Source organism: Solea solea, chromosome 10 (genome assembly GCF_958295425.1).
Source record: "Solea solea chromosome 10, fSolSol10.1, whole genome shotgun sequence".
NCBI classification, from domain to species: Eukaryota; Metazoa; Chordata; class Actinopteri; order Pleuronectiformes; family Soleidae; genus Solea; species Solea solea.
The window spans coordinates 2,953,250-2,967,975 of record NC_081143.1 but is presented as its reverse complement, the minus strand read 5'-3'; the positions used below and the strand labels follow the sequence as shown (position 1 = coordinate 2,967,975).

Below are 14,726 nucleotides of genomic sequence, written 5' to 3'. Positions count from 1 at the left end.
ATGAGTCAATGTTTTTTTTAAAGTTGTATTTTGTTAATTATTTTCACTTTTAGCAGAACATCATTTCTTATTCCACTCTCGATTCTCTCCTTCTTCATTTCCTCCCTCACTGGCATACAGATACAGAGTCCTGCATGGACAGATTTAAAGTTTGGGGGTTTTAATCACATGACTGGGCAAATCAACCAATGGCAGAGCTGAGCTCAGATTTCAGCCTGGAAGGAGGGGGGGGAGGGAGGAAGAGAACGAGACAGGCAGTAATCTGTGCTCATGGCTTGAACATAGTCCACCGGTGTCCTGACAGAACTTTGACTCTTCTCTGGATTGTCGGTGTTGTGCTTCCGGATTATTTTGATGGCGTATGTTATGACAAGAAGGATTTCCACCACTGGGAAGAATCCAGAACTGTGTCCTGGCACAGAGTGAGGAGAAGAGAGGAGGAGGAGGAGGAGGAGGAGGAGGAGGAAAGTTAGAAGCAGTTTTTCCAACCTCATCTTTGTCTCTGCAGTTTTCTTCTGTGGGAGAATGGGGGCAGGAGCTCTTACCATCTGTGTGAGTACAAAGCTTCAAAAGCCTGACTTGGTTCAAGCAGAATCTGTGATTAAGGGCAAAAGAATCCGTTATAGGTCTGTGGACTGAGCAGACAAATTATGACTTTCTGACATGTCAGGACGGGACAAAGCAGGACGGGAACTAACTTCTCCTCCCTAACTTAAAGTGACATTTCTCAATAAATGCAGACATTCTGAAACTCTCTCTTTGCTTTGTGAACACAGAAAGCAGCTTCACAGCTGCTGCTCCACCCGAGCACTAACTCTAAACTTCACATTTCCTGTCCAAACCTGTCACTTTTTCCAAGCAAATATCCAACTCTTCTCCAAGGCCACTTCTCTTCACTAATGGAAAGTTTGTCCTCATGAGGACAACACTAAAAAAAACTACTCAAAGAAGTTTGTGTGAGCTGTGAGTGCAGCTGTTGCTGTTGCTTCCAATGCCACCCACAGAGAGAGAGAGAAAGAGGCTGGAGGAGAGGAGGAAGGAGGGGGACACATGCTCCAACTTGCTGTTACCCTCATGAGCAAGTTTTTAGTTACTTCTTCCTTTGGCCAGTGAGTCGTCTTGTATACCTGGTTGTCCAAAATGTTTAAGGACAGCATCTCAACCCTGACAGGTGTTAATACAATGACACTCTTGGCAGTCATTGTCCTTCTGACTTTCTCAAAAGTCTTTTGACAATAGGACTCACTCTTTTTTCACACTCACTGTCAGAAGTTGTAGTGTGAAAACATTCGGGGGAGGGGAGAGGGGAGAGAGGAGAGAAGGGAGAGGGGAGAACATCACAGTGTGTGTTTCTCTTTTTTCTTGGCCATTTTTTTACACCTGCAGGTTCATAAGTGTGGACACACATTACTACAGTATGATTTGTCCTAGATTTAACTTCACAGACGACTGCAGTGACTTCTCATGAGACAGAACATTTTCAGACAGTCAGAGGTGTGCTTGACCACACTGTCTGCTACATTGAAATCAATGTGTCTGTCATCTAGGACTCATTTACATGCAGGTTTATGTTTAGGAGCCTTGTTTGCTAATAGTCTATTGTATTATCGTGTGTTGTGGGTGTTCTCTGCATTACTCAGTATCAGTATCGGTCCAATATTGGTGAAAATCACCGGATCGGATATCGGGCGGATAAAAACGTAAAATCAGATACAATCCAAAGGTCTTACACATACAGTATATATGGCAAAAAAAACATTAGCAACAGTCATGTTGTGGGCTTGTGTTCTTACCTTCATGGGAGGTGAATGAATGTTACACAGCTGGAGAATTACGTCTTGTTTTGTGTTGTTAACAGCTTCATAGTTTCAAAGATCTAAAATGACTGTATTGGACTGATATCGGCACATACTCTAGTTTGTGATATCAGGTATTGTCCCCTCCCTAATTGTTAGCCTACAGTATTTGTTGTCATCTGCTTTCTAGTGATATTTTGTTTACACCCATTTTTACCAGAACTCATGTTTCTCTTGTTTCTCATCTTGGTGTTGTTGCGATGAGGCTGCTTATTGTATTTTTGTGTTGACAAAATCAATAGTTGATCCTTTGTGTGTGTGTGTGTGTGCAGTATAGTAAAGACAGATTTAGGAGACATCTGTTCAGTCTGGCCGACCACAGTGACGTGAACACACCTCCAGTAGCTCAGACTGGCTTAACTCCACCTGTGAAAAGTTCCTCTCTTGCCACCTAAAACTGTGCCGTGAACCTTTAACCTCATTTCCAACAACAAAGTGGTGTTCTTTTTAGTGTAAAGTAAATATTGATCCATAAAAATACAACTTTGCATTTGTTGTCTCTTCAACAGTGAAAGAGTGAAACATTCAGAAGATAGATTTGTGCTCCTAAAATCACTTTTTACACCTGTCCAGGAGTTTTATTTATAGTGACAGCAGCTGGTTTTAGTTTAAAAAAGAAGCCCAGTCAGTGTGCTGCTGCAGCTCCTCAGGCACACGTCAAACCATGAGTGTACTTAATTATGTTTCACACTCACTCAGGAGGTGCAGTCGGTATAATGTTCTGCACCTCACCTGCCAGAGAGCCATGCATTAGTGAGCCTGATTAACACATATCTCCTGTCCTCTAAAAGCTTCTCAGATGCTCATTTGAGTGTGGATGCACGTCGTCTTATTAAAGCATCTGCCACGGGAAAGATCTCGTCTCCTTAGCCACCCTAGCGCCATCTGTGAGTTGGGTTTTTAATTAGCTGATCTGAGTGTGGCACAGCCTTTTACCCATGCTGTCTAATCAACTGGCCACACAGGGAGTGGGATGAGCATCAACTCTGCTTCATTTACATCTACCACACAGTAATTAACCAACGGTGTCATGCATGGTCTCAAAGGTTGTATGAAGATTGTTAGCTGGGTCCGCTGTGACCAGCTGATAGCCAGGGCCTCTCATTCAGGTCAGTTCACTCGTCTGAAGTGAACACTGGAATGACAGGATGTCACATGGTGCAGCTGTAGCTATGGTTACAGGAGTAAAACTTGCTCTGAATGTTTGTGTTGCTCTAAGTACAGGAAGTTGTTTTTTTCCCCCTGCGTCTGGTTTGTGCGTCGTCTCTCTTGCTCCTCGCGCATAAACGTGTAATGTCCTATGTAAATGTGCCAAATGATGCAGAAACAGAATTATCTACGTGCTGCTAATGCATCAGAGGCTGATGTTTGTGTGGCAAGGTTGTGTTTGCACTTTGAGAGACGACAGAGCGGTAGGATATGACATGTGGCACTGTTTGACTTAACAGATAACAGTTACACACACACACACACAGTGTGCACTGTATACACATACATTATTAACCTATGTATATATATATATATATACAGTATATATATATATTCTCATGTGTTTTTTTTACTAGTCTGCTATTTGTGCATATTGCATGTTTGTCGTATGTGTGCAGTGCCTGAGTCACTGTGTCATAACATGCCTTTAGTCGTAGGTGTTGCATGGTAACCTGACATTTGTCGTAGCAACACATGCACGCCATGTCAGCCGTCCACTTGCACTTCCACTTCATCACAGTGTGTCTGCAAACACACTGAGTGCAGGACACTGCCATGTACCAGCAGCAGCTCCACACATGGACCGGTGTCTCGGCAGAACCTGGTGCTGGAACCAGCACTGCCCAGCACTGTGGCTGCACAGTCAGTGACTGACTGCTGCTCTCCGCTGCTCCTCTCTGTGCAGCACAACAAGACGGCTGTGCTGGTGAAAGAAGACATGAAGAAGATGGTCCAGATCCCCATGCTGAGAACCAGGACTGTGGCAGCAAAGCACACCAAGCTGTTTGGCGCCTCCCTGTTCGAGCTGCGAGACAAGGGCCTGGTGAAGGATGGTGCGCCTCTGGTGGTGCGGAGGATGGTGGAGCATCTTCGCAGACATGGTAAGGGAAAGCAAAATTAGGTTCTCCACTCTGAACTTCACTGTCTTTGGAAAAAGGAGAATTACACCAGTTTAAGAAGTGCCGTCGGTTTTAAATGTATATAATGTATTATATTCTTAGACGAAATCAAATCCCACATTTATCACTGTGTTCTTTTATAATTTACTTTATGTAAATGAACACTTTCAGTGATACAATCACAGAATGTTGTGTGTTTCTTTGTGAAAAGTATTCATTCCTTTTCAATGACATCCCAGCAAAGCATTTTAGTAAAGAAACAAAGGTTTATGTATTTGTCCAGCTTTTCATTTCTTCCATAGTTTTAAAGTATATTATAGTAGGCTTGTGAGGCACAGAGAAAATCGAGTTATTGTGTTGTTTTTATCATCATCATCACATGTAATATTCTTTTAAACCATAGAAACATGCTGGTATGACCTATATTGTTGTTCCTGTACTTCTTCTTGTCTACCACTAGATGTCAGCAGAAGAAATGATAACTTGTGGTTCAGACTTCTCTTCCTCTCAGACCTTTCATTTAGGGACTGTCAACAAATTGTCTTGCATTGTTTTCAGTTATCTGAGGGCAGGTTGTTTTAGTTCCTTTGACTAAAAACAAGACACTTTTGTTTTTATTGCTTTATTTTTGTTTTGTGAATCCCAAGGTTTGGGCTGTGGTCCCCTGGTGGGATGTGGTGGTACTGCAGGTGGGCATTGCAAGCTCATTAAAAATGAATTGTATGGAAAGAAAAAAAAAGGTTTTGGAATTAAGGGTTTTAAGAAACATAGGGTGAAACATAGGGTGGACATGTAAGGGATTAAAAATATGTGTTATTCAGTCTTGTGTCAGGCATGATAGTGGTTTTATAGATGTTTATAGAGCGATAAAGGAAAGTGTGTGTGTGTTAATTGGATTTGTGTGTCAAGCCAGCAGTAGCTGTCATTTAGATCAGATTTATTTATTATTAATTTTATTTTTTTTAAATAGAAAATACAAATGAAACACCATCTTGTACATCATGTTCATATTTAAATAGTCACAACAATATATTCTAATACTGCAGCCTTGTATGATTTGAATTGGTGGGTGTGTCAATTTGAAGAAAAGTCCCTGAGTAATTGAAACACCTGTCACCTGTGCTACATGAACAGTGTCTGTGCTCTGTGTTTGCTGCAGCCCTGCATCAGGAGGGCCTGTTCAGAGTCAGTGGGAACGTCCGCGCCGTGGAGACCCTGAAACAGCGGCTGGACGTTGGCGAGGAAGTGGACCTTCTCTCTGAATGTGATGCATGTACGGTGGCCAGTTTGCTCAAACAGTATCTCAGGGAACTACCAGAGGGTCTCATAGACTCGACAGTCCAACAGGCGCTGATACAGCACTACCAAGGTAGGAGAAGCTTTCTGCTTGAATGAATGGGCCATTTTGACAGGTGTACTAAGAAGATGGCACGTGTAAACAATCAAATTAATGATGGCTAAGTAGCTTCCTCTGCTTCACTTTGACACTGCGCTGTCCTGGCTTACATGAACGTAACACAACTGTCATCAGTGTGTGCTTTTCCTGCTAAAACAACAACAAGGAAATATGTTGTAACCATGATGTGCTCTATTCTTACCACAACATAAAATGAGGTGAAACTGTCCTCACTGTCTGTTTGTTTGATTTGTTTAATGGGAGAAGAGTTTGCTGTACATGGTGTACATTTGGACGCACTTTTTGTGTACAAATTGCCCCGTGAATCCATGAAAAATCAATGAAGACTGGCCAGATTGGACACAGGTTACTCAGACTACCCTGGCATTGTTTTTCTGGGCCTTTACAAATGTGGGAGTAAAACATGTCTGCTATTTTTTGAAAACAATGACTGTGATTTCTAAGATGTCCTTGTCCTTGACATTTTGAGGTGCCTCCTGTTTGTTTAAGTGGCCTCTAAAGTGTGTTTGCCTCCATTTGTATTAATTTATTTGTTTAATTAACCAGTCCTCGGTCTTGTGATCAACATCTACAATGCAGTACCCTGCAAAACATGATCAGAATAAATAGCAGTTGACAACATTTTCACAGCAGCCAATTTGACATGAAACTGAACTTAAACCAGTACTTCTTAAATAGTGGGCCGGTCCCCCCTGGGGGGGGCGCGGTGAGGTGTCATGAGGTGTCATGGGCATGAGAGGCAGGGCAGGACAACTCATACAGTATACAGTATAAATATGATCAGGTTCTCAATAGTATTTCAATTCATGGGGGGAGAAACATTTCTGTCCTCTAGGGGGGGCATGACAGAAAATAATTGAGAATCACTGACTTAAACACATGTGATCTAAGCTATAAATCCGCCCCCCCACTGTGACACTTGCACACAGAGACGTGCACATGTGCACACAGACACACTCCCAGCTGTTGCGTCACTCTGTCATTAGGATCATATCCGTTTATCCAACTCTGACCCAATTATGTATCATCAGAGTAACAGTCTCAACATATTTTCAGGCTCTAATGCTCACGTACACATTACTCACCACAGTCACCACAACTCCAGATTAGATATTACACAGAGCAGGAGGATGGAGAGTGTCCTGCTATAAAACAGTTAACCAATTTTCTCTATGTCTATATTATTCACAAAAATGTGAAAACGAGTTGATCACTAATCACTGGTCATTTAGACCTGAGCAGAACAGTGTCAAGAATGATCAGTTTTCTGCAGGTTTGTACTTTTCTCTTCTGAAAGGTCAGATATTTGTCACCGTCCTAATATCAAACTTGTGCCTGTAGAGAGCGGCGATGACGGTTCATGGTCAGAAACCAGAGAGCTTCTCCAGCAGCTTCCAGATGTCCACCTCAGTCTCCTTCGCTACCTTTGCCACTTCCTCGCGCTTGTGGCGTCCAACCACAACGTCAACCGCATGACCGCCCTCAACCTTGCCACGGTCTTTGGACCCAGTGTCTTCCAGTGAGTTCAAGCTTTTTATTCAGTGCATAATAATAATTCAGAAATGTCAATATCAATGTGTGTTTTCACACTTTATGTTTGTATACAGGACGGTGCAAACACTTTAGAAACTTCACAATACAACAAAAACGGGACTCACACATTTTATTTGGGAAATTGATGCTGTTTGCAAGACACATTGTGGTCACATACTGTATGTGTAATTGATGACATAATGCAATAGTGTTAGTAATTCATGGCATTATTAACGGCAGTAATGCATTTAAACCTGCATTAATCTATTTCTTGCATGTTTGGGTGTGTTGCAATAAGATTTAAGCAAACAAACTAAACAAACACATATAATCAGGTTCAAACTTTGATTTGATTTGAAAAGGTTGCTCCATCCAACAGACCAAAGTGATGAGGACTCTCTGAGTCTCTGAGTATTGTGAGGAGTAATTGTTGATCTAAAACATTTGCTATTGCAGCTTATTGAAGAAAGGTTATTATGTGTAGAGTTGAAATTCATTCATTTATTCCTGCTGTAGGTTTTACATGAATGTCCTCAGTGTGACACTGGTCGTAATAATGTGACTTTTACCTGTGAAGAAAATATCTGATATTGTTAAAGGGTTTCTTTGAGGAGGTTTGGTGCTTTGACCTTTGGCTTGGTTGTGTTTGTTTCAGTAACAGTGACAGAGTAAATGAGCCAGGCTTAGACTGGGAAGCACATGATGAGTGAGTCAATCATCTTATCACTATTTCTGTTTCAGTGAGTCAGATAATTAAACGTGGGTTTGATTCTTCTGTTGTAACACACTACACATATTGAGTAAGATAATGAAACTCAAGTCCAGTTACTCACCTGTAACAAAAATGACTTCTATTTATTTTTCAATGAAAACAGTTGCCTGTTGACAATTACCCTAAACTTTCTGTGTTTCTGTAGACATATTTGGCCAGCAGGTGGTGCTGTAGCTTATGTAGTGAAGTTGAAAACTCAATTGTCAGTGTGCTGGGTCTGAAAAGTGAGATGTGTCTTCTGTACAGAAGACAGAACCAAGTAAATACCGGTTTTCTCTGTGGTTTCAAAACGACATGAAACATATCAATGCACCTGTTGCAATGAGAGACTTAATAACAGTAATTGTGTGTCATCAGTGTGTCATAAATAATAATAATTGCCTTCATATGCATCCAGCTGGTAAACTAAAAACAACTGGGTTTCCCGCTCTGTTCATCTCCGGTAATAAACCCGCTCGAGCTCGGGAACCCTTGCATAAAATAAACCTGAGTGTAAAATACAGTTTAGTTTGTACAGTCTGTTCTCCTCACCACAGCTGGTGCTTGTGTGTATCTGTGTGTATTTGATGTTATATAATCAGGCCTACAGTCTGGCCCACAGCCAGGCAGCGTATATCTAACACACAGCTGTTCACTGTGGCATCAGACATGAAACTCAGTGAGCCAGTTGAATTCTGTTGTGTGTCACACACAGTTGAAATTTGTCATTTATTTACACATGTTTTGTTTTTGTTTGTTTGTTTTTCTCACTCTCTCTCCTTTTTTTTTCTAGTGTGGCTCCAGGTTTTGAAGCAATGAAGGACCAAAATATCTGCAACAAGATCATGGTCAAGCTCATCCACAACTACAGCAGTATATTTGAGACAGACAAAGAGGAGCTGTCCACCGTTATCTCTGTCAAGGTGTTGTATACTCACAGGAACACCAGCTGCCACTATTTTATTTGGAATAGATCTGTGTTACTGCTGCTGCTGCTGCTGCTGCTGCTGCTGCTGCTGCTGCTGCTGCTGCTGCTGCTGCTGCTGCTGCTGCTGCTGCTGCTGCTGCTGGTTAGTATAACCACCAGCTGTAGTGACTGTGGAAAGACAAACGACCAACTGAGTCACGTGTTGGACTTTAAAAAGTGGCCTGGGATGACAACAAATTCAGCCTAAAATGATGTGTGGCTGAGGTCTATTTAAGTATTGATCTTACTCACTGTCTCTCAGCAACAACTGCTCCACAAGTGGCAGTTCTTCACTTGTTGATTCATTATTGTCTTCATCGATCAGCTGGTTTGTGTGCTCTGCTGTTTTTCCTGGCACCACCTTGTTGCTGCATCTTAAGCTACTTGAGGAATAACAACAACCCACCTTAAAGTACAGTAAACACATACAGAATATTTATGTTTTGACTTTTTAGTCTGGTTTACAGAAATATGGAGGCTATGACTGACAATAAAACGTTACTTTTGAAATTATAGATGATAATTCCCAACAGTGTTGGGAACACAAAAATCCTAATTACCAAATTATCCTGAATAGCAACACAGGAAAATGAATATATGAATATATTTACTGAGGTGGAAAGAGTACTGAAATATTCTACACAAAAGTACCACTATTTTGATCAATTTTAACTGAAGTACAAGTAAAAGTACTAGTCTAAAAATGTACTCCAGTTAAAGTAAAACGAAAAAAAAAAGAGTAAAGGTTACTTTGTTACTTTTTTAGCAAGGTTGGGGTTCTTTCTTGTGTTGTGCAAAAAGGACAAGGAGACACTAATGTGACATTGATTGTTTTTAATTAAAGGCAGAACTTTACAAAACATGTAAACACATCAGTCAATTGGGTCAAACTCTCCTTACTTTGCACTTTACTTACTTTCAAAAGTACATAAAACCTACTCAATTACAGTATAATTCATTACTTTCCACCTCTGTTTGTAAAATTGAATAAATTTAGTCCAAATAGCCCTTTTAAAGTCCTAAAATATGACTCTTTTTGGACTTTTGTAAAAACACCCTTCATCCCTTGGAGACACATCTTCTCCGTTGTTGATGGATGACCCTGTTATTGCTTTGAAACGTGACTGCTGGCATCTGATGCCGCAGACAAGGCAGTGACTGAGGTATTGGGCCCCCTGTGAGTTTGACCCCTCACCATTTTTTTAACATCATCGCACATAGGTCAGGTTCCCATGTGACGCTTAACGTCCTGAAGTTCTGACACATTCTCAGAATAAAGTGAGCGCATGCTGCCTGGACTCATTTGATTTTCAAACACTTTGATGATACTGGGTGATGTTTTTGTGATCGTATTTGCCGTCACGAACATCAGCGCTGTGTTGGAATGCCTGTAAGGACATTGGTACATGAGACCTGCTGACCTGTGGGAAACCCCTCCGTCAGATAAGATTGTCTTACACACACTCGTGTGAGGCCCCCGCGCCACTTTCCTCTGAACGCCTTTGAACGCAGCACATATCATCGCTGGTGTTGCCTTCACTTGTTAAAGTGCTGATGAGCGGGAGTATCGCTGGAGAGTGTTTACACGAGTGTCTGATCATCTTTAAATCTATTCTGAACCCTGTTGTCAGGGCATTTAGAAGCAAAGAAAAAGCAGAACACACACACACACACACACAGACTTGTATCTACTGTCTGAGGTCACAGTTGCAGAGGAATAACGACAGCAGAGAGCAAGTGTTAAGCACAATTGAATTCACCTTTTATTGCTGTAAGTGACACACAGATTATAAATACACATTAAAGAAAAGAGCATCGTCCTTGTCCTCTCTGTGGTCACAGGGGACGTACGTGACGGATGTAGACACGGACAAGTCGCCCAGCCACCTCGATGCAAAGACACCGGCAACAGTTCCCAGGACAAAAGTGCGTGCTCTGCTTTTCAGTAGCTCTGTTGCCTGCGTGTGTGTGTGTGTGTGTTTGTGTGTTTGTGTCACTGGATGCTTTTGTCTGCCTCTGTTTGCGCTGAAATGCCGCGTTGTTGTTTATGCTTGACATTCCCAGGTCAAACTTGCATGAACCCTTCAAATTCCCTTACTTAGTCCTTTTTAACTCCAATCATGTGATCTGTCGCGTCGTATTAACATAACATGGGGCATGTTTTGGAAAAGCCATTTCTCTGTGCATCTGTGTGGGTTTGTGTGAGATTTACAGATGTTATCAGTGTCAGCTGACCAGTCCGTGCTGCCTCAAATGGTATTTGAGTTCACGGTGTGTGGGAATACATGATGACCTTTATTTATACAGACGTTACTGAGTTTAGTCTGACTTCTAATAAACAGAGCAAAGATATAAAGAATTGTAAAACATCACACTCTACTAAAGCAGCTGTTGCAGCAGGTGAAGCAACTTTTACGAACTTTTTGTAGCTGGATTTATTTTTTTCATCTCTGCCTTATAAACATGATAATTACAGTAGAAGAAATTAGCATATTCCGTCGATAAAGTCTGGCTTTGTTTGGAGTTATCTAACCCGGGAGAACACATTCCCACTGGTGAAAACCTGTTTAAATGTGGGATTATTCGTGTTTTTGACCAGTGGGAATCGGGTACGCTCATTTTTTCATGCTCTCGTTTTCTCTATGCATTTTCCCAGGAAGGAGAAAAAGACCTGGCAGGAAATGATGGACTTCCAACTAATTCTGTAATGGACAGACCAAGGAGGAAGAAGGTACAGAAAATAAGTTTGATCCCGTCATTGTAATTAATTGTTATCCTCAAAGCGGTTGGTGTGGTGGTTTACTGCAGCTCAGTTCTCACCCTGTGTAAATAAATACTTTACTGCCTTCTTATCCGTCCGTATTGCCTCAGTGCTGATTAGCCTGAAGTCTGAAGCTCTCAGATGGCAGACGGTGCCTGTGGCCTCGCTGGTCAGTCACATGATGTGATTTGATAAAGGCACTGTGCTGCAGGGAAAAAAACATGTTTATTTGCAGCCAGAGTCAAACGTCTATTGTAGAATTGTTACAAATGACAGCAGTAGGCAAACATTTTCATGGAATTACAAGCTTGGAAATGTCCTGTTTGTGCATCCGTTTATTTACATTATTATAGAGGCCAATGAGAGAGCTGCATTTGATGAATTAGGATTATTTTGTAATCCCACGTGCAGGTTTGTATCTTTCAAATAAAGATCTGATGGCGTAAATGTGGTGGACATATCAAGAGCAGTGTCACTGTAGACGGAGGAAATGCTGACACACAGTAAGATTCTGTAATCTCAGCAGAGAGTAAAAACATCTGCTGATTTAAAAAAAACGCTTCCTTTTCTCTGCAGTTAGGGATAAACCTTTTCTTTGTGTGTAGAGCTTGCACATTTGTCTCATGTCGGAGTGACTTTCTGCTGCTTCTTCCTCCCACAGTCCAGAGACGTGCAGTTTAGGTTGATTAAATTGCACATAGGTGTGAACGAGAACGCTTGTTTGTCTCTCGAGCTGTTTTCACACAGAAACTCTGAGAAATTGCCAGAAAATTGGGTCCAAGTTTGGCGCTCACGTGCAAAGAACATGGCAGGAGATTGTCTGGATCAAGCATGTTCAGAATTGCAAGAACATTTTCACAACATGCCTGCACATATTTCCTTTTTTTTGCTCTCTTCTCATTGGCTCACCCTGGGGCATTTTTCAAAAATGTGATCAACATTTGCAAACATCTGCGTTCCCACATACAGCCCCTCAGGACAATATCAGGAAAAATGTTCTTGGCCGAGGTTATAAAAATCACTACCTTCAGTAAATGATTTTTTTTTAGCAAATGTCAGATGTGATGTTGTCAGTTTTGCAGGAACGGCTGTAGAAACTGTGCCAAATGGAGTTGCTATAGCAACACAGTGTTTGACTGAAACTGCTGGTGGCAGAACAGTAGCCATCAGCAGTCAAATAATGTGACAATATTTAGAGCAGGGGTCTCAAACTCAAATGACCTAAATGCCAATGAGCATCTAGGCCATGGGTGTCAAACTCTGGCCCGCGGGCCAAATTTGGCCCGCCGTGTAATTTCATTTGGCCCTTGAGGCAATATCAAATTAACATTAGAGCTGGCCCGCCGGTATTATACAGCGGCACCGCCAACTGCAAACTGAGCAGTAAAAAGGCCTGAATGGTTGATTTATTCATTGTTATTTTATTTTCAAATTTATTAGCATGTGGAAAAAGTTAATGTTGATATTTACCTCAGAAGGCTGCAAATAGAAAAGAGGCATTCAATTTTTTATCTAAATTTTATTTAATATGCCATTGATGTTTTTTCGTTTGTTTTTTGAAAGTTGATTTTGCACAATTAAGTTATATAAGCGTTGCTTGTTCCATATTCAGTGTTAAAACAAATCAGTGTAGCAAACTGAGCAATAATTAACGTTTTATTCATGCACTTTCTCTTGCTACTTCAAGGCTTGAATGTTTGATTCATTCTTTATGGTTATTTTATTTTCAAATGTATTATTAGCCTGTGGAAAAAGTTTATTTTGATATTTACCTCAGAAGGCTGCAAATAGAAAAGAGGCATTCAATTTTTATCCATCCATTATCTACCGCTTATCCTGTATTTAGGGTGCATTCATTTTTTATTTAAATTTTATTTGATATGCCATTGATATTTTTTAATTATTATTATTATTATTTGAAACTCGATTTTGCATGTCACTATAAAGTTATATAAGCCTTGCTTGTTCAATATTCAATGCAAAACTTGTTTGGGTCCCTATTAAAAGGTTAATTTGTTCAACCTTGGCCCGCGGCTTTGTTCAGTTTTAAATTTTGGCCCACTCTGTATTTGAGTGAGCCTTGAACTTGAACAGCCTAGAATCTAGGCTGAGGAGACCAGTTGAGAGAAAATAAATGTTCAGTCGTGCTGTTATTAAAACACCTTATATACCTTACATGTTTAGGCTTATGTTGAATGTAATACATTTAATAATGTGATTAATATAATGTAATGTATTATGATAATAACATTAAAACAGTATTGCTAACATATTTATTATTATAATCTGTCAGCATGACATGATAATAAGTTTGAGACCTCTGATGTAAAGTTGAGAGGCACCAGAAATTCTAACTTGAATATTAGCTTAGTTCATATTAAATTACCAATCACCATTTTTAGAATGCCTTAACTTCCTATAATAAAAGTAAATTCTTGTTAAGGTGCAGACAAAGGGACCCAAAAATACTCTGACAGGTAGAATGTTTAAAACAGTTTAATTCAAAAATTGGTTGAACTCAAAACAGTCAGGAACACAAAAGTGGTGAGAAACTCTGGTAAACTGGTACAAGTGAGCTTGTGAAACAGGGCTTGGCTGGACGTGGCAGAGAGAAGGAAAGAGGCAGCCTCGACAATTCTTGCGTTTCTCATAAACTGCATTAATCATTAATCAATCATCAAGATAAAGATTGATCATCACTGTAAATGTTGACCTTTACAGTTCCATGTTCTACATCTCATCTAGAAAAAACATTGACTTCACTCTTATGATCAGACTCGACACAGTTTGGCCTCGATTGCCACTCACATTCAGTGTAATGAGACAAAAATAGTGTCTTATTACATCATATGCTTCATGCTGTGACACTGTGAGATCTGTATGTTAAAGGAATCGTTCTCAGGTCAGGTCTTTTGGTAGCTAGACAAACACACACACACACACACACACGTTTTTGTACAGCTGTCTCAATGAGGACACTCATTGAGACAATACTGTACATTCCCTGACCCTTTACCCTGATCCTTAACCTAACCTTAACCATGACCAGTTCTGCCTCATTAGGATCTCAGATGAGGACTACTGGTCCTGACAGGGTTAGGACCAGAAAAGGTCACACACACACACACACACACACACACACACGTGATATGGGCAATAAACATGAGTTTGTATCTTTTAGTGAGTCTGCCTCTTGCGATAAAAAACACACACTTGAGTTAAGAAGCTCTAAACATGTCTGTTGTATCTGTGTGATTTATTATGCACCTTTAAAACTGTGGAATCAAAGGGGAAGTTGTGTTTTGCTCCACATTCACTGACTCGGACAGACAG

General features: G+C 40.7%; 1 protein-coding gene across 5 annotated transcripts in view; it reads left to right on the top strand.

Annotated features, from left to right (window-relative positions):
• Positions 1-103: 103 nt before the first annotated feature.
• fam13a (family with sequence similarity 13 member A) overlaps positions 104-14,726 on the top strand; it is a 56,282-nt gene continuing 41,659 nt past the window's right edge. Inside the window, exons 1-7 of one of the 5 annotated variants that reach the window (XM_058641563.1) lie at positions 104-552; positions 3,751-3,946; positions 5,124-5,333; positions 6,723-6,900; positions 8,459-8,588; positions 10,475-10,558; positions 11,289-11,363. In XM_058641563.1, coding sequence (XP_058497546.1) covers positions 526-552; positions 3,751-3,946; positions 5,124-5,333; positions 6,723-6,900; positions 8,459-8,588; positions 10,475-10,558; positions 11,289-11,363 — 900 coding nt within the window. In that variant the 5' untranslated portion in view covers positions 104-525. The remainder of the gene's footprint in view (positions 553-3,750; positions 3,947-5,123; positions 5,334-6,722; positions 6,901-8,458; positions 8,589-10,474; positions 10,559-11,288; positions 11,364-14,726) is intronic. The other 4 variants (XM_058641564.1, XM_058641565.1, XM_058641567.1 and 1 more) reach the window with 4 other exon arrangements.